The 20,911-nt window shown below is 35.5% G+C and overlaps 1 protein-coding gene across 2 annotated transcripts in view; it reads right to left on the reverse strand.

Moving 5' to 3' along the window:
• Positions 1–20,911, reverse strand: part of Rabgap1l (RAB GTPase activating protein 1 like) — a 657,680-nt gene that overhangs the window by 276,988 nt on the left and 359,781 nt on the right. For both annotated transcript variants that reach the window (XM_005363940.3, XM_013352517.2), the window contains one exon: positions 13,051–13,164. In XM_005363940.3, coding sequence (XP_005363997.1) covers positions 13,051–13,164 — 114 coding nt within the window. The remainder of the gene's footprint in view (positions 1–13,050; positions 13,165–20,911) is intronic.

Genomic DNA, 20,911 nt, shown 5'->3' on the forward strand with positions numbered 1-20,911 from the left:
CTCTCTCTCTCTCTCTCTCTCTCTCTCTCTCTCCCTTTTTCTCTTTCTCTCCTTTTTAATAAATACTTATGGCTATTTTCTATGTTTATATGTCTGTTACTTGCTGCCACCGCCAGCAAGGCTCATGCCCTCCCGCTGGTGGGAAACTGTAGCCGCTTGCTCGGGTGCTGGACTCTAGAGCCGGCGCCCGGCACTGCTGGGGACCCGCAGAAGTCTGCTGCTGCTCTGTGAGCCCGCCGGGTGGGGGGGGCACATTTATTTTTTAAGAATAACAATGAGATATATCAAGATGCAAACCTGGTACCTCCTCTATTCTACCACAGACAAGGGGATCGGTACAAACTCTCTTCTTTAGAAAATGTGAAACTATTAACCAATTATGTGTAAAAATACTGATCACTCACACTTCTTCACTAATGATAAATATATCATGAAGAATGAGAACTGTTGAAAAAACCATACAACAAGAATGCTGAGAAATAACAAAGACTTCATTGTCTCCCACTATTTGCATAGCAAAGTTTCAAGAAGCAACTCAGGGTTTTAGGTGATATTTTGAAAGACTGTAATTTTCCACACAAGAAACAACAGTCTAAAATTAGTCAAATCATTGGAGCTAGAGTATAACTCAGTAGTAGAGTACATGATAAACATTAAAGTCCTATATGAAGCCCTCAGAAAATAAAAAAATAAAAAAGATCAAAGCAACCCAAATACTTCTAAATTCTTATCAAAATTTAAAATTTACTATGGAGAAAAATAGCATCATCCAGACCATTACTTTTTATCCAAAGATCTACCAGTCTATTTAAAATGATAAAGAAGGAACATTAAAAAATAAAATCAAAAGAATAGACAAAATTATCAATTATTAAGTATTGCATGTCATCAGAGTAGAAACTTAAAGTACTTTAACATATATTATGTAACAAAATTGATGATTACTATAAAATACAAAAAAAATCAATCGCTACTGAAATTCAGCATACAGACAAACCCGAGAAAGAATCATGTTACATGAAAATAACAAAAAAGTATCATAGTATATACCAAACAGTGTATTCATATTAAATTCTATACAAAAGGCTTATATAGATACAGAAAAAAAATATGGGGTTAGGCATGGGTTAAGAAAGAGTTCTTTGGTATGACATGAACGCTTGGAATGTGGACATGGTAGTATATTGTGATTGTGCAGATGTAGATATTTGTCAAAAAGTTATATACTTAAAAAAAAGTTATATACTTAAATGAGATGGCTGTAAAAATTACAGATTCGCTCAGGAAAATAGGATATGCTTTGTAAAGATGCATATAACAAATGTGCTGGCTAGCTTTATGTCAACTTGACACAGCTAAAATCAATGGAAAGGAGGAAGCCTCAATTGAGAAAATGACTCCATAAGATCTGGCTGTAAGACACTTTCTTATGAAAAGGGAAGGTACAGCCCATTGTGGGTGGGGACGACCCCTGAGCTGGCAGTCCTGGTATTTAAAAGAAAGCAGGCTGTAAAGGCCATGATGAGCATGCCAGGAAGCAGCAGTTCCCTGAGGCCTCTGCATCAGCTTCTGCCTCCAGATTCCTGCCCTGCTTGAGTTCCTTTGAAGGTGAACTGTGGAATCTTAAGCCAAATCAACCATTTCCCCCTCAAACTGCTTTGGTCATGGTATTTCATTGCAGCAATAAAAACCCTAATTAAACCAAAGTATTTAGGAATAATCTGTAGGCTTTGAGATTATGCTCAGTCTCATTCTGAGGATTCCTGGAGGCAGGATTGCCCATTTTCAGTCTGAGGTAGAGGTAAGGGCCAGTGCCTGGCTGCTTTGCTTTTCTCATCTTTAGATCAAACCCCAATATCTGTCTCTGGGTTTTTATTATTTGTGCTACAAATATTTGCTTAATAAAACAGTCTACAGTAAAAAAATAACAAGATGTAAGAAATGCACAAATATTATTGGTATAAATATCACTCTGAAAAATGTTTTTGATAATGCAAATTGAACTTAAAAATAAAAAACAGCGTTCATATATTGATAAAGTTAAAAACAAGTAACATACATAATGTGTAAAACCTACCAACTCATGGTTGGTTCTTTGTAAAGCATACGCATATTTAAAAGATATATTATTGAATCAACATGATCCCAAGAACCCAGTTAAAATCTTGGATGATGTTTGTTTGTTTTCAAAACTGATAAATTGATTATAATACATGGAACTACAAAGGAATAAGATAGCAGAATCAACTGTGAAGCAGAGTAAAATGGGAGATTTAATACAATCAGGTAATTAACTTCCTAGTAGAGGAACTAAAACCACAGTAATTATGAAGTACTGGTTACAAAGACTTATTCAGAGATCAATGGCCCACAATGATCCAGAGGCATGTGCATGTACACAGAACCCAAACTTGATGCAGTAGTTCAGTCAGGAAAATATGGCTCTTTAATGAGAATGCTGGATTCCCTAGAAATATGAATGGAGAGTAATTAACCTGCACCTACTTTACAAGTAAACTGTAGGTGATCACATTCTTTAATGTAAGAAGCAAATGCATTTAAGATTTCTACAGTATCTTTTCAGAACTCTAAGTCATTTTTTGTTTTTACATATTATTCATACAATATGTATTTTACAGCCAGGTATATTGACTTACATCTTTCATTCCAGAACTTAGGAGGCAGAGACAAGCAGACCTCTGTGAGTTTGAGGGCAGCCTGATCTATAAAATGAGTTCCAGGAAAATCAGGATTTCATAGTGACAGCCTGCCTTGAAAACAACAAGGGGGTTCATGAGCAGTATAAGAGGAAAAATCTAGCTGAGAGAAGGGAATCAAGTAAGTAGGCCTGTATGCATATATTGCCCTCTGCTTTTGATTGTGGTTGTGCTATCACTAGCTGGCTTGACTTCTCTTCAGTGAGAGTCTATAACCAGATATTTCAAATCAAGTTATATTATATAATGTATGCAATGTACACACATATATCTATAATTTCTTTTTTTTTTTTTTTTGAGGCAGGGTTTCTCTGTAGCTTTGGTGCCTGTCCTGGAACTAGCTCTTGTAGACCAGGCTGGTCTCGAACTCACATAGATCCGCTTGCCTCTGCCTCCTAAGTGCTGGGATTAAAGGCGTGCGCCACCACCGCCCGGCTATCTATAATTTCTTAAAAACAAAAAACAAAATTACTAAACATAAAAGATAATAAATTAGACCACCTTAAAAGTGATATCTGATAATAAAAATTCCATTAAAATAGCAAAACAATAAGTTACACAAAAAACTTAATAACATATATATTATTAAAAATCCAAAACCAGAGCATATAAAACACTTACAAAACTATAAACGAAAACTCAACTGTTGAACAAATAAAAAACAGAATGTTTTGTTATGATAAAAGATATCCTAATGGACAGTAGCATGTGTAAAGATGCTTATATTCAGTTAGTTACAGAAATGAGATACTACAACACTACCACAAAAATGCTTTAAGTTCAGAATTTACCAACTGTTGTTAAACCATACAGTGATTAGAAAGTATAGATAGGTGCTAAATATAGATATAATATAGACAGATGCTAGACATAAATATAGCTCCATTTGAAATTGAATAGAAATCCTTTGAAAATATGTTCAGGAGTATGAAGTTAACTTAAAAAGATGAAAACTCTTTGACTCAGACATTTCCTCCCTGGTATATAGTTAACAAAAATGTGTGCACATCAAAGCATCTGTGATACACGTGTATGCAGTAACATTATTAATAATATCTAGAAACTGAAAGCAACTCAAATGTCTACCAATAATAAAATAGATGATATAGTATGGTACATTCATACAGTTAACACATTAAACAATGATAAGCGTAACAAACTACTACAATCTAAGTTCATGTTGTTTGAGTAATTCTTTAAAGTCCAGAATATTGGTTGCCTTTCGGGGAGACATTGATCAAAGGAGTTAGACAAGAGGTTTCTTGGGCGCTGGCTGGTAAAAGTTCCCTATCTTTATCTCAAGGTGAATAGACTTAATAAACGTTCACTGAGTTATGTAACCAAAATATTTGTGCATTTTATTATATGTGCATTTTATAATATAATTTTATTATGTTATATATCTTCTTATAGTTTAATAAATGTTTCTCTAATGATGATGGTTAAACATAGAATAATCATAGAGAAATTATTCTTTATAAATCTGAAAGTTTCACTTAAAAATAAAGGTTCCAAACATATGGTAATTATCTTCTTATTTGATAAGTGGCCTCTATACTTTAAATGGCTATTCTAATTTAGGTTTCCATCAACATTTTCTCCACATCCTCATCAGCATTTCCTATCCTTAGGGTTTTTTGTTTTATATTAGCCATTGTTCTTCAGGTATGATGGCATCTCCTTGTTCTTTCAGTTTGCAATTACCTGGTGATTAGTGACGTTTTGCATTTTCCATTTACTTCTGAACATTTTGGATATCTCCTTCCGAGAAATGACCTAAGGTTTTATTTTGTTATTGAGGTTTTGGTTCCTCAATATATATTTCTTTATATATTCTAGATATCAATTGCTTGTTATTATACACAAACCACAAATTTTATCCCATTTGTAGATTGTCTGTTGATTGTGTTATGCGTTTCCTTTGTCCTGTAGCAACTTTAACATTTTTTTAAAATCCTATTTGTCTGTATTTGCATTTGCTTCCTGAATTTTGAGAGCCACTTCCAAAAATTCATTACATATTACAGTATCCTGAAACATTTTACCTGAATTTTCTTCTAGTATTTTTATAGCTATCAGCGTTTCTGTTGTTTAGTTTTGAGATTGTATTTTAGCTGCATCTTTTATTCCTTCCCTTTGCTCCCTCAAAGTTCTCCTGTACACTCCTTCCCACTCTCCTTGAAATTTATGGCCTCTTTTTCATCAATTGTTATTGTCTGCATGCTCCTGTTTGCCCTATACCACTCTTATACTTAAACTCTTTAGTCCATTTGGAGTCCATCAGTATAACTGGTGAGATTCAAAAGTCTACCTACATTTATATGTAAGTAATTTTCCTAACACTGTTTTTTGAAAAACTGTTTTCTGTCTAAAGGATGTTCTGAGTGTCCTTATCAAAACATTCATTCAAATTTTAATGTAACCTGTTGATTGCTGGTCATTAACAATATGTATTAATAATGAACATGTTATTCAATGTCTTTATTTTATTTTTCCCTGCAAGTAGTCTCTTGTTTCTGTAAATAATATTTGTTCAAAAAAGGTCAATACACTTGAATATGACTAACTTATCCTCCTTTAAGTGATTAAACTGCTGTTTGATTTACAAGAAAAAAAATAAAGGTTCCACATTCTTAAAATCGACTCTAATATAGGACAAAGAGTGTGAGCACTACTTATTTCTTTTTTTATCATTATTAGATATCACTAGTCTTACTAAAACCTTTAAAGGCTCTAAGCACCAAAGATGATATTGATATGGTGCCAATCCCCCACGAGTACTTCCAACAATCATTTGTAAAAGGGGTGAAACTTGTATGGAATAAAGTATTTTTTATACGAGTTTGGATTATAAAATTCTGCTTGAAATCATTGAAGGTAAACGCATTTTTCTGTGTGATGTTTTTACACAATTCCTGGGTGTAATGATGTTTTGGCTGTCATACAACAACAAAAACTAACTAAAGCATTATCTTGTGTAGAAGACTGAGTAACTTCAAGTACAGTGGTGAACACAATATGCACAAATCTTGTCTGTACTGTTTTCTAGTAACACATCTGCATGTACAGAGACAACTAGGTTACTTTTTCTTTGTACTTTAGTATTATTTTACAGTCTTCCAACTTTCATTTATGATGCTGCTGCTAAGATTCACTTGTTTAAATACTGTACCTACAAAACTAAGAAAACACTCAGGATTATAAACAACATGGGTTTTAGAGTCAGCTAGAACAGCCTAGATATCTAATGTCCTGTCTGGGTGACAAGAGCCAAGACACAGACTTCCTGAGGATTAGTTAACCTAATATCAGGATGACATGCATAACATGGTGTTTATAAATGCGCCTGGCATAGTCCCTAACATGTGGGAGTTATTTCATAAGTATTTTTCATTAAACATATATAATCAAAATAATACTACAGAATTTTAAACTGCGTTAATGTCACTCTTGGCCATGTAGTGACTATATAATTTTCAGACTCATTTAACTCTCTGAATATCATTTGTGAAATGTAGGAAATTCTGTTTTCTCTATAATAACAACAGCTATCAAATAAGAAGAGTTCAGAAGTGCTTTCTAAACCACAAGATTTCACGAATTTCTAGTGTGTTTGTGTTGCTCAACATTAAGAAGATTTGAAATAATTCATTTTCCTTAGGAAAGTTAATTTTCTTTGAGAATACAGTATCTTCCTTAAGGTTTACTGAAAACATGTAATAAAGTACTTTAAAGGATGTGCCAACAAAGCAAGCAGGCCCAGGGGTTCAAAGGACTCCTCAGCAGCCAATATTTAGATCTATCTTAGAAATTATGTCCTAACTCAAAGATATTCACCAGAGCTCAAGAGGAAGAGAGGTGATCTGCACAGAATTTAAATGTCTGCTTAATTCTTCAAGGGGTTTCTGAATCCTCCAAGGTACCATTTATAACCCACCTGGAAGAAACACAGATATTCTAAGGAGACATCTCTTTCTCAATCAGACTACAGAAACAATGCCTTCCACCCCACACACGGAAATTTCTTCAAACTAAATCCCAGACAAGGATATTTTGGTCAGTGGTAAGGCAACACCTCAGCCAGAACTAATTAGATGTCCATACCCTTCACATCCTTGATCTTCTACTTAAATTTCACATCAAGACAGACTTGGAAGGATCACTGGATCTCTTTGTACCTCTTTCCAACGTAGCCACATTTAACAAATCTCCTTTTTCTACGTGCCACTATAATTTGACTCATTATTTGCTTATTGAGGATATGTGGTTGAATCTAGCTTGGATACAAGCTGTGAACCCAACTGCAATAAAATATTCTGAAATAAATTCTTTGGATATATTTTGATTCAAGAGCACCTCCCTCCAAACCAAAGGGCTCTTATGTCTTCGAATCTGGTTAGCTCAAGAATGAGACTCTGAGACAAAGGTGGTACTGCGGTTTGAATGTTCCCTCACAGACTTACATATTCAATGCTTACTTCTGAGTTGGTAGCAATGAAAACCCTAGTATGTAAAGCATTACAAAAGTAGATCACAGTTGGTAGCAATGAAAACCCTAGTATGTAAAGCATTACAAAAGTAGATCATTGCCCTCATTCTATATTTTATTCTGACTACTTGCTACCTGTCTTCTTGCCATCCAATCTGCAACAAAGCAAGCTGCTGTGCTCAACCAAGCATGTTTGGCCACAATGTGCTGCCTCACCCCAGGCTCATAGAAATAGAACCAGGATTGAAACCTCTGATCTAAAATGAATCTTCTCTCCCTTGTAATGGCATTTCCATTGTATTTTGATAAATAAAGCCTGCCTGAAGATTGTAGAGTAAAACAGCCCCACTGGTTAGCCTTACAGACCAGGTAATGGTAACATACACTTTTAATCCCAGTAGCCATACTAGTTGCCATAGAAATGGGATGGTGCATGCCTTTAATCATGGTGGTGCATGATTAATCCCAGCCCTAGAAAGGATTATAAAATGGGAGGAGACAGCTCTCAGACACAGTCTCATTCTGAGATTTCTGGAGACAGGAGCGCCATTTCGGACTGAAGTCGAGGTAAGAGCCAGTGGCTAACTAACAGTTTTGCTTTTTGAATCTTCAGGTTGAACCCCAATTTCTCTCTCTGAATTTTTATTAATCGTGCTTCACTCCCTTTGCTTCTGTTAGGAAGTCTGTCACAAAATGACAACCTTAAGTCATGAAGCTACACCAAGTAGATTATCATGTGTTTGATAAATGCTTTTATTTGAATTAAAGTTTATTCAGGCACCCCAAAGAAGAGAATTTAATTAAAAGAAATAAGGTATCCAAAAATTCTATTAAAAATATCATTAACTCAATGAAAAGTAATGAATTCTCAACGATAAATATCTTCTCTAAGTCTAGAAGACAATGCTAATAGTATTATTATTCATTCATAATTTGGTATTGTTTGTCTTCTCAAACCTGGATGTTTCATTATTAATATAAAAAAAAACTTGAAAGTGGGGGGAGGGGGAGAAGGGTGGGAGGAGGGGGAGGGAAATGGGAGGCTAGGAGGAGGGGGAAACTTTTTTTTTCCTTTTCTCAATAAAAAAAACTTGAAGCACTCTAGCCTTTAAAATAAATCCAATAGTGTTCTGATATCTAAAGTACTTAACATAATAGAAGTTGTATTTATTTGTTTTTCTGCAAAACATTTTATTACCAAATTATAACCCACATAAGCAAGAGTATTGATCCCTTTGTAATACATTAAATTTTCTCATTAAATTCACACCAGTAGTCTCTTTTTCAGAAAGTATTAGTGTTCATTAAAACATTAGAAAAAGCAGTATACACAAATTAAAGTTGCTTCAATCTATACTGTTGTAAATAAGTAATATTTTAACTGATTATTATGACTGACTGATCTTAGGTCTTACAAAGAGATGTATGTCTAAAAGTCAATCTATGCAAACTCCACGTAGTGGTACAAACACCACACAGAAAGCAAGGCAAATTCCTGACACTAAGCTTAATAGCATACATACTGAGAGATAACTGACACAGGGCTTAATTGTTAAGTTCTGTATTTATCAGTCATATTTGAAAAGAGTAAAATATAAACAGCATTTAGAATCACAGAAGTAGAAAAGTCTTTTGGGAGGCCACACCTCTACTGAGGAAAAAACTCAAGAGTTTTTTTCTGAAAATTTTAACCTGTTCTTTTCCAGTCTGAGACCTGTCATTGCTTTATGGAAGGCTCAAAACCCGACTCAGGATTCTTAAATCCTGGTGCTTAAATGATACCAAGCTGTCTCACAGTTTAAAGCACATTTACATCATATGTAGTTGGAAAATAGCTACTGGATCAACAGCACAGTCAGTATACCTTCAAGGGCATTCTGGAAATATGATACTGAATGGAAAAGAAAGTGGGCGGTGGTGGGACATTTTCATTTTCAGAAATCTCTGAGTTCGAAAAAACTCTCTCCAAGCGAATTTATGACAACAGATGAAGCTTTGAATCATTTCAATTTCTTCCTACCCTGAAAAAAGATTTAAGAGGTGAAACTGGAATTGACAAGTTCATTAAAACCAACAAGTGTTCAGTAGTGTCCTTCAATCTGAAGAATCAGACCAGTACTTGGTTCATTAGGCCACAGAACTTCTCAACTACAAAGGCAGACTAAGACATTCTTGAACCTGGAGTTGGTTCCTAAGTTTATGATAACTACATGCTTACACTACATGTAATGTCTGCTCAATTTGAAGGCCAAGCATATTACACCCGAGGAAAATATCCACTGATGAGAAATTATCACAAAGAAGTGAGGTAATATGTGGACAAACACCATGTAAATGTGAAAGTACTATCATGTAACTATATAGGGAACACTGCTGTTTTGTAAAAGGTCTATAACTCTGATTCTCGTATGTAAAATCATTCTTTCTTTTAAATCCAGAGACAATACAAGGATTTGAACCATGGCTATTTAATTTTTCACTAAACTAGATGATGGAGGAAGGTCATTGGTTAATTAAATAAAGAAGCTGCTTGCCCTGATAGGTTAAAACAAGTGGGAGGAGTAAAGAGAAAAGAATACCGGGAGGAAGAGGAAGTGAGGTCAGACTTGACAGCTTTCCTCTCGGGAGCAGACGCCTCAGAGAGACACGATGCTCCACTCTTGCGGGCAGAGGCGAGAGCTCTGCTCTCTGAGGCACACGCGATGAAGCTCCGACCCAGGATAGACGTAGGCTAGAAGCACCCTGGTAAGCCACCTTGTGGGCTACAGCAGATTATTAGAGATGGGCTAGTCTAGGTGCGAGAGTTAGCCGAGAAAAGGGCTAGAGCTAAAGAGCCAAGCAGTGTTTAAATGAATACAGTTTGTGTGTTGTTATTTCGGGGCATAAGCTAGCCAGGCGGCCCGGGGAGCTGGGGACGCAGCCCTGCCGCACCTATTACAACAACTAGAGGTGGTGAAAAGTTGAATAAGACAAGAAAAAAGAAGGATTTACAAAGATGTGTGGAATTACTCTATTTCAGATTAGTAAAAAAGTAACTTATTAAGAACAAAGAATCATTAATGTTTACTCAGTTCTAAGAAAGATATGCACAAAGAAGACTCAAAGGCATATTGCTGAATATTATCCTAGGAATAAAAAATGAAAGGAGAAAAATTTCACCCAGTAGCCTTTAGTTTACACAAATGGCTTATACAGATATGAATGAGAGTTACAAAATGAAAGGACTGTAACTTCCATTGGATTCAATATGCAAATCAAGGCAGGAAGCAGGTTTGGCAGGTAAGTGTACCTTCCACCAAGCAGCCTGACATCCTATCTTTGATCCCTGGGACTCACATGGTAGAAAAAGAGATTTGACTCCTATGAGTAATTCCCTGAACTTCACATGTACACACATACCCTCCAGCATATCCACATACACAGAGTAAATAGAGGACTTTTTAACATGCAAGAAAAAAGGAGAAAGAAGCTTAAAAATAATTACTTAGTCCAACACCAGTTAAGCAAATACTATTTTATACACACACACACTATAATCATGTAAAACTAGTTTATACTATACTACCAACTAAGGCTTCCTGATAAGCCCAGACTACTAAACAACAGCAAATTAAATACAGGTCAGTCACAAGTTAAGTGGTCTATGTATGCAGTAGAACTCTAACAAAGTTTAGATTCTACAATATTTTCTCATAGATGTATCTCTGTCAACCTATGCCAAAAACATACTGAAAAATTATTTTATGTATATAATAAGATTAAATTCATGAATAACTTTTTTGATCCCTTGAATTTTATTTTATCTTCCATATATTCAAAAATTTAATATAGTTTATGCTACTCCTCAGTAAGTATCTTAGATTCACATTTTGTAACATTTTTCATTCAGAAGAGCTTTACCATTTTAGATTTATGTGGCAAAATACACGGAGAGCCTAAGATTATCAGGTAATGTATATGTAAATGCACTAACAACTATTCTACAGAGGATCAGGAGTATTTATCATAACAACACAACAAGGATATCAAGAAATTACAAGTGCTCATCAGTGAACCTATGTACTTGTGTTCAGATATTTATCAGAAATTTCTCTTTTAAATATTATATAATAAAGCAAATACTATTTTTACTACAATGGATCCAAACAGTATGATAGAACTGAAGGAATATAGATCCATATGTTTTATTCATATGAAAAAAAGTAGCATAAGCAGAGAAAAAGTAAGGGAAAAGCCAATGACTGGCTGAAAATATACTAAGTGCGAGTGGGAAATGCCACTCCATATGCCAAAAGCTAGATTCTTCTAAATCAACTTTAAAACTTTATATAATTTCCTACACTTTTTGTATGAACCAGAAGCTAATTTTCTTACAGAATTTTGAAGTGTAAAGAAAAACTGTCATAATTACTTTTACCTTTTTATTAGTATACAATGAATATATCACATTTTGATGATTATTAAACTAGATCATTTTAAAATTTTAAAAATTTGACTTTTAAACTAGATTTTGCAGAGCTTAGTTTACACAAAAAATAGAATTATTTACATATTTCTGTTTCAAAAAGAAAGACTTATGTTAAATAGATTAATTTATTTACTTTATTATATTGTTTTAATTTGGTGCTCAAGGTCAATGCTAGAGCCCTGTTTGCGCTAGACAGGCACTCTACTACTGAAACATATCCACAGCCCTCTTTCTGATCTGTATATAATATTCTGAAATAGCTAGACCAGGAGAGGTAGAGAGCTAGAGAAGAGAGAAGGGAATGGAGAAGAGGAGAAAAATGAGAAAGAGAAGTCAAGGAGGGAGGGAGGGAAGGAGGGAGGAAAAGGAAAAGGGATAGAAGGAAGGAAAGAGGGAAGAAAAAGAAGTAGGAAGAGGAGGAGGAAGAAGAGAGAAGGAAGGAAAGAAAAGAATATGAAAAAGGGAAAGCATCACATGCAAGAAGCATTTTGTTGAGAGATACTTTACTGCTATTTCAATATCCAAACTTTAACAACTACTCTTGGTTTTCAATGCAGGCAGACATTTCTGTGAGTGCTAACAAAAAAACAACAGCAACTACCAAATGAAATGGATTTGTAAATACTTCAGAGTAGCTACTGGCTCTTTGCTACCCTTTAGAAAGGTTAAACTGGTCATCAAACGTGGTATTTTTTTCTCTGCATCATCAGCATTGACAGTCTCTATGTGAATGGCAGGTGAAAACAGAACGTAGGCCCACCGTGCTTCACTCTGTATTTCTGATTTAACCTACGAAATCAGTAAGTTATTGGATCTTCTCCTCTGACAGAATCTTCAACTACAAACAATGAAGCAGCTTTTTTTCTAGGTCTACTAATGACAAGGAAGATGAAAGATTTCAAAATGAAATGTAAAAACCACACAAAAGATTTTGGAACTTGCCAGTACTCAACAAGCGGCCCACACCAGTTCTCATGCTTGTCTATCATCAAAAAGTGGAGGCAATTCTCACATTATCTCATCTGAAAGAACCTTCTGTTCTTTTCCTGCTAGTGGGTGAGCCAAACTGGGATTGTGTTGTGCCTCTTTCAGAACAGAAAGCAAGAAGGTCACCTTCCAGGCTCAGCATAAAGGATGTGGTGGTATATGGGTAAGCAGAGAACCCAGTGCAAAGAAAGCACCGGGAGAGTTACAAAATATAACAATCTCTATGATAGGTCCCTTAAAAAAATATAACAATCTCTATGATAGGTCCCTTAAAAAATATAACAATCTCTATGATAGGTCCCTTAAAAAAATATAACAATCTCTATGATAGGTCCCTTAAAAAAAAAGCCCTGATCAACAAATAAGAAAACATGAGAGCAGAGCCCTACCTTGCAGATCTTATAGAGAGATTCCTGTCCATCTCCTCCAGTGTCTTTGAAGTAATCATGAGCGGGAAATGTACGATGGATATCTCGAGTAATTACACTCTCCTGTGCAGAGTCCTAAACAGGAAAACAAAAACCAGAGTTGACTATTCATGTAAAAATTTCCTTTCAATTATGTAAAATAACATATACATTAAAATTTAAAGGATATAAAAAGCATACCTAAAAAACTAGTCATTCAAAAGAACAAAAAACTAAAATAAAAAAAGTCATCAGGGAGAGACAGGAAGTAAAGGCTATTGTAACCAAATCTGATGACCTGAACTTGGTCTCCAGTACTATATGGTGGTAGGAGGGAACTAAACTCTAAACTCTACATGCATGCCATGGCATGCAATACCCACACACGTATATATACATATGTGCCCACATAAAATAAAATGAAAACAAAACAGAACAAAACTCTCTTTCCTTCTAACACAGTTTCATTCCTTTACTTAAGCGCCACCACCAATTTTGTCCTTTCACATGTCCATACACAGGTCTGTGTATGTATAGGTGTCTGTGTATGTTTATATAAGAAGACTGAAAGAAGAAATTTGTATATTTTCAGAGACAAACTGCATGATTTTTTCACTTACTGATATGAATTACACACTGTTCTTTATCAAGACAGAATCAATTTTTAAAAAGAAGAAAATACATCTGTTCTCAGATATACTCTATTAGCCAATTAACATTCCCTATTTTTCGATTTCATAAAGAACACTTTTGTATGTGTGTGCTTTGTTTTAAAGATTTCTAATTTATTACTTTTTCTGTTTTTGTGTGTGTGTGTTTTTATGAAATTATGTCACATGTGTGAAGGTGTCCACATAGGGCAAAAGAAAGCAGTAGAACCTCTTACACTGGAGTTACAGTTGGTTGTGAGCCATAAGACATGAGTGTTGGGAACTGAACTCAGTCAGGTCCTCCAGAATGCAACTCTTTTTAACCATAAGCATCTCTTCAGCCCCCTACACATGTGTACTTGTGCATCTGTGCATCTCTGTCTGTCTGTCTGTCTGTCTCTGCCTCTCTCTCTCTCTCTCTCTCTCTCTGTGTGTGTGTGTGTGTGTGTGTGTGTGTGTGTGTGTGTGTGTGTGTTTTCAAGGATAAATTAACAAAAGTTCAACAGCTAGGTCATGTATACATTTTAAACTTTGTTTAATCTTTTGGGTTGTATTTAGGACAGGTATTTATGATGTCAAGATTAACTGAACTGGATTCTCCTGCCTCCATCTGCAGAGTACTGAAATTATAAGTATGTGGAGTACTACACACAGCAGAAAAAATAACGACATCTTGAATTTTGCAGGAAAATTGATGGACCTAGAAAACATTATTTTGAGTGAGGTAACCCAGACACAGAAAAACAATTATCACATGTACCCACTCATAGGTAGTTTTTAAACATAAATCAAAAACCAGTCTACAAACCAGAATCCCAGAGAACCTAGACAACTATGAGCACACTAAGAGAGACTTACATAGATCTAATCTACATGGGAAGTATAAAAAGTCAAAATCTTCCAAGTAAACTAGGAGCATGGGGATCTGGGGGAGGACTGAAGGGGAGAGGGGGGAGGCAGGGAGGAGAGCAGAGAAAAATGTAGAGCTCAATAAAAATCAATAAAAAAGATTGCTACACAGTAATCATTACAAACTATGCTTTGAATTGAATGTACACTTATTTTTTGTTTCACCTGTGCCTTTTCATTAAGATTTGCATCATATTGATGAGAATATATCAAACACCACCCCAAAAAACATGGAAATGGATGGACTTTTAAGATTTATTTTTTAGAAGTATATTGTGTATGGTTATCCATTCAAGCCAATAGAAGCAATTTCAGTGAAATAAGTAGAGAGGAAAATTCTATTGCAAACAGAGTATGTTTTAAGGTATGTATACTGAGGGAAAAATGAAGTCTTGGGAATCATTTATTCTAGCATTATAATAGTGTGTTCCTTCTCCCACTGGCACCAGGCCATAGCCAGGCCTCAGAAGCGCTGCATCTTACATGAGTTTTGAAAGATTATTGTTAGTGTTCCATTTGCATGACCTTAGAATCTTCCATTTTTTTGAGCTTTCCTTCCTAAATATCTCAAGTACAAAGCAATTTCCTTCAGAATTAATTTTATTGCTTTAAATTTGCCAACTTACCATGTTTTTTAAAATTTCTTATTCCACTTTAAAAGTTAAAATAACTACATAATGTAAAAAAAAAGTATGGATTACCATGCCTACTTGTACTTTCAGATTTGATACAGATATTCTCACTCTAGAGCTGCCATAGAGATATGTACTTCAAATAATGATAGAGCACATATTTCTTTACATTTGTTAAATAATGTATTTTATACTTTTTAATCATGTACAATATGATAAATGAAACTTGAACCACAATCTTTAAAAGACTATAACCCCCCCCCAACTCCCCTCACAAAGACATATACTAGGCTAACTATAAAACTCATTCATTCTACAAATAAGAATCCTATAACCTACAATATAGAAGCTTATGTTTTAAAACATGAATTTAAGAACTATGAAGGCAGTGCTAAGAGGAAAGTTCATAGCAGTAAGTGCCCACATAAAGAAAATGGAGAAAGCACAGATTAGAGACTTAACAGCACACCTGAAAGCTCTAGAAAAAAAAAAAAGGAGACTCACCTAGGAGGAGTAGAAGACTAGAAATAATCAAACTGAGGGCTGAAATTAACAAAATAGAAACACAGAAAACAGTCCAAAGAATCAATGAAACAAAAAGCTAGTTCCTGGAGAAAATCAACAAGATTGACAAACCCCTATCCAAACTAATCAAACGGCAGAGACACGCAAATAAATAAGATCAGAAATGAAAAGGGGGACATAACCACAGACACAGAGGAAATTCAGAGAATCATTAGATCTTACTACAAAAGCCTGTATGCCACAAAATTGGAAAATGTGAAAGAAATGGACACTTTTTTAAGATAAGTACCATATACCAAAATTAAATCAAGATCAGGTGAACAGTTTAAATAGACCTGTAAGTTGCGAGGAATTAGAAGCTGTCATCAGAAACCTCTCTACCAAAAAAAAAGCCCAGGACCAGATGGTTTCAATGCAGAATTCTACCAAAACTTCCAAGAAGACCTAATACCTATACTCCTTAATGGTGTTTCACAAAATAGAATCAGAAGAGTCATTGCCAAACTCCTTTTTTTTTAAATTTTTTTTATTTTTTTTATTTTTGCCAAACTCCTTTTATGAAGCTACAGTTACCCTGATACCAAAACCACACAAAGACAAAGACTTAACCAAGAAAGAGAATTACAGACCAATCTCACTCATGAACATCGATGCAAAAGTTCTCAATAAAATACTAGCAAACCAAATCCAAGAACACATCCAAAAAATTATGCATTATGATCAAGTAGGCTTCATCCCAGAGATGCAGGGCTGGTTCAACATACGAAAATCTATCAATGCAATCCATCATTTTACAGAGATTTGGAAAATAAAAGCTCAAAATTGTGTAAAATTCTGAACCTAGTTTTAAAAAGACTGATTATTACCTTGATTTTATTTTAATCCTAGTAATGTTTGTTTTATCTCTATTTAAATGTCAAGAAAACAAGATACATACTTTGAATAACTTTAAGGATGAAAATACTTTGTACAATTCAGAAAAGCATCAAAGACTGATAATTGCAAATTAAATAAATGTATTGTTTAATATCTTGCTTCCTCAAAGATTGAACAATCCTCTTTTTGCCTCATATCAGAAAGGGAAGGGATGTTTAAAATGTGAGTTGCTTTAATGATGCTGGTTCCATCTCCTTGTAACTGAGAAGTACACAAGGAGCAGGAAGCTGAACAGTCCAATTAAGCCAGGCCCTTCTCTTGCTGCCTTTCTCACTTCAGCTGCTACTTCATGCTGGGTGGTAATTAGATCATATGTCATGTAGAGAAAGAAAAGAAACAAAATGATAAGTTCCAAATCTGCTAACGCACATCTGATAAGGCAGTCCAGAGGACATTCTTATGGCTTACAGGAATGGAACACTGAAGCTGCATAAACATGGAACTTCAATGTTTTAAATAGCCTAAGTAAAGAGAATACATTCATAAAAAATTGACACTTGACAAGGCAATCAATTTTCAAACACAGTGAAGACTTGGAAGAGGTCTGGAAAAGGGTAGGACAAATTTTAATATATAAAAATTATATTACAGAGCTAAGGATTTGTATCTCAGTGGTGGAGCACTTGTTTAGCATGTGGCATTCTGAATATGAAAACCCGATAAGCACAGAGACAGAAATGGTCACTTCCCAAGTTTTACTGATGGAGGCTTCTCTTTACATTGCACTTGTATCCTACAGGAAACAAGATGAACAGAATGACACCTCCATGGGTGAACACCTTCAGGCACAAACAAGTACCCAGTGGCCCACAGGACAACTCTTTGGATTTTTCAGGATATTTATGGGGAAAATCAGTAGATCCATCTTCCCTAGAAACTGCTTATACACACATCATCATTTTAAGTTTACATGGTACCAAATAGTCTGGTTCAGAGGAGTGAAATTGGTCAAAAATTTCTTAAAAGTATATCTGCATAATACCAAGCATAATTTTGTCTATGCATTCTTGATCTGCATTATTTATAAACCAATAGTCAAAAATAAGGAAGAATAAAATCAACACTTTTACTTTTCCATTTTTTTTAAAGTTCATCCAATATAGGGCCTTGAATGGACAACTACTCTTCTGTGATCACTATTTTAACTGCATCTAATTTGAAATGATATATACTACAGACTCAAGTATAATGTGCTATAATTTGGATGGGGTTTTAGTACATAACACTGAAAGTTTCGTTCCAATTTGGGGGTAATAGGTAGGAGATGGTAAAACATTTAAACCTGGGCCCTAGTGTATGATGGTTACTTCCGTGGGTGGAGCACTGTCCTTGAAAAGAATTACTGTAGTTCTTGTGGATGTCAGGCTAAGTGTTGTGAGAAAATTGTTTGAAAAAGGAAGTAATAGATGATCCTGACTCAACTTTCTTGTTCTAAGTCATCTTTCCCTCTTCACATATGCTTTTACAAACATGAGGGCCCATCTGGGGTGCTAAAAATTACCCAGACTTAGGTATTTTGTTATAAGAATAGACAGGCTAAGGTAATGTGCAATGTTCAAAAAAAGGTACTTTGCTGGTGGGAATGCAAACTTGTGCAACCACTCTGGAAAGCAGTGTGGCGGTTCCTCAGGAAATTCGGGATCAACCTACCCCTGGACCCAGCAATACCACTCTTGGGAATATACCCAAGAGAGGCCCTATCATACAACAAAAGCATATGCACAACTATGTTCAAAGCAGCATTGTTCGTAATAGCCAGAACCTGGAAACAACCTAGATGCCCTTCAATAGAAGAATGGATGAAGAAAGTATGGAATATATACATATTAGAGTACTACTCAGCAGTAAAAAACAAGGACTTCTTGAAGTTTGCGTACAAATGGATGGAAATAGAAAACACTATCCTGAGTGAGGTAAGCCAGACCCAAAAAGAGGAACATGGGATGTACTCACTCATATTTGGTTTCTAGCCATAATTAAAGGACAGTGAGCGTATAATTCGCAATCCTAGAGAAGCTAAATGAGAACGTGAATCCAAAGACAAACATATAGGCATCCTCCTGAATATTAACCTTCATCAGGCGATGAAAGGAGACAGAGACAGAGACCCAAATTGGAGCACCGGACAGAAATCTCAAGGTCCAAATCAGGAGCAGAAGGAGGGGGAGCATGAGCAAGGAACTCAGGACCATGAGGGTTACACCCACACTCTGAGACAATGGGGATGTTCTTTCGGGAATTCACCAAGGCCAGCTGGCCTGAGTCTGAAAATGCATGGGATAAAACCGGACTTGCTGAACATAGCGGACAATGAGGACTACTGAGAACTCAAGAACAATGGCAATGGGTTTTTGATCCTACTGTACGTGCTGGCTTTGGGGGGGCCTGGGCAGTTTGGATGCTCAACTTATTAAACCTGGATGGAGGTGGGCGGTCCTTGGACTTCCCACAGGTCAGGGAACCCTGATGGCTCTTCAAGCTGATGAGGGAGAGGGACTTGATTGGGGGAGGGTGAGGGAAATGGGAGGCGGTGGCGGGGAGGAGGCAGAAATCCTCAATAAATAAATAAATTTGAAAAAAAAATAATAACAAAAAAGGTACTTAGCAAGCCCATTACAATCTACAATCGTGTGTGTGTGTGTGTGTGTGTGTGTGTGTGTGTGTGTGTGTGTAAGTAAATGGGATCAGGATACATGATGTGAAAAATACAGAGAAAAAAACAAACAAACAAAACAAATAAACAAACACCTTCTCTACCGGTTATTTTTAAATACTCAATTTAGTGCTGCCAAGTATAGTTACTTTACCCATCTTATAACGTCATACTGCTACTTCTCTCTTTTGAGGAATCACCCATCTTAAGAAGGATCAAATAACTTACCATATAAATGTGTGCAAAGGAGCTCAGTTTAAAAGCAGCTATTTATATATTTTTAAAACCTCTCTTAGCACAGCAGAAACTGATATGAGGTATTTTCTTGAAAGTCCTCAGAGCAGAACTTGTCTAAGACACAGCAATCATTTCCACTATGAGAAGAAGAAATCATCCTTCCATGGGCTTCTGCTTCACCACTGTCCAGACTCTGAACCTGACCCATAATTTACTTCTCAGGGGATACAGTGCCCATTCTGCTCTTCAGAATTCACTGTGGTGATTCAGCAGTCAGACTCTAATAATCCTTCTGTTTTTCTCACAATATCAGTAGAATTTGAAATGAATTATTTACTCTTATGGAATATCAGTTTCTCTATCTGTGAAATAGGCTAACATCAAATATATAGTACTGTTTAGAGTGAAATAATGCAAGTAATATTTTGCCTATTATAAATTGAACATGCTATATTTAACTGTGTACAATTTTTGATGAGTATATACTTCAGAAATTCTACAGACCTTCCATACTTAAATAAAATAAATGACTATCTTTGAGTAACATAAACACCATGATTATGAAGCCAATTCTCTGAAATTTATATATGATATATTAATCTACACATACTCTACTCTGAAATACTTTTCACACATTCAAGTCCTAAATTATCACTGTTTCTATTAACCTTCGGACAAAATCAGAGTGGAAAATTATTGACTTCAGGTTTTATATAACCGCCCAACAAAGAAAACTATGGGCAAATAAACTAAGAAGGAGGATGAGAAAGATGGTAAAGCTGTGGCAAATTTTCCAAGGCAGTAGCCATTTCTACCATTACTTTAGAAATCAGATTCAAAAGAACAGGAGAGATGAAGTCACTGTTATGAAGATGACAAATGGCACTGCAATTATTGCATGCGTTCCTGCGGAACATCACCAAGAACTTTACCTACAGTCAAAATCCTAAAGGGGACCCTTTCTACTGCCTTGTTAGGTTGTCTTATACCCCAAGTTTTCTTGGGACAACAAGGCAAGAAAAATTGGTAACCAAGTCTGAAAGGTTCATTTTTATTCTGCATGCCTAACTCTATCACCATATAGAAATGGAATCCTACCTTTCAATTTTTACTCTTTTCCAAATTTTTTAGTCCTTAGATTGAATTTCTTCTCAAAAAATGTCCACATTCTGAGACAATGGGGATGTTCTTTCGGGAATTCACCAAGGCCAGCTGGCCTGAGTCTGAAAAAGCATGGGATGAAACCGGACTTGCTGAACATAGCGGACAATGAGGACTACTGAGAACTCAAGAACAATGGC

Source organism: Microtus ochrogaster (genome assembly GCF_000317375.1).
Source record: "Microtus ochrogaster isolate Prairie Vole_2 chromosome 6 unlocalized genomic scaffold, MicOch1.0 chr6_random_2, whole genome shotgun sequence".
Taxonomy (NCBI): domain Eukaryota; kingdom Metazoa; phylum Chordata; class Mammalia; order Rodentia; family Cricetidae; genus Microtus; species Microtus ochrogaster.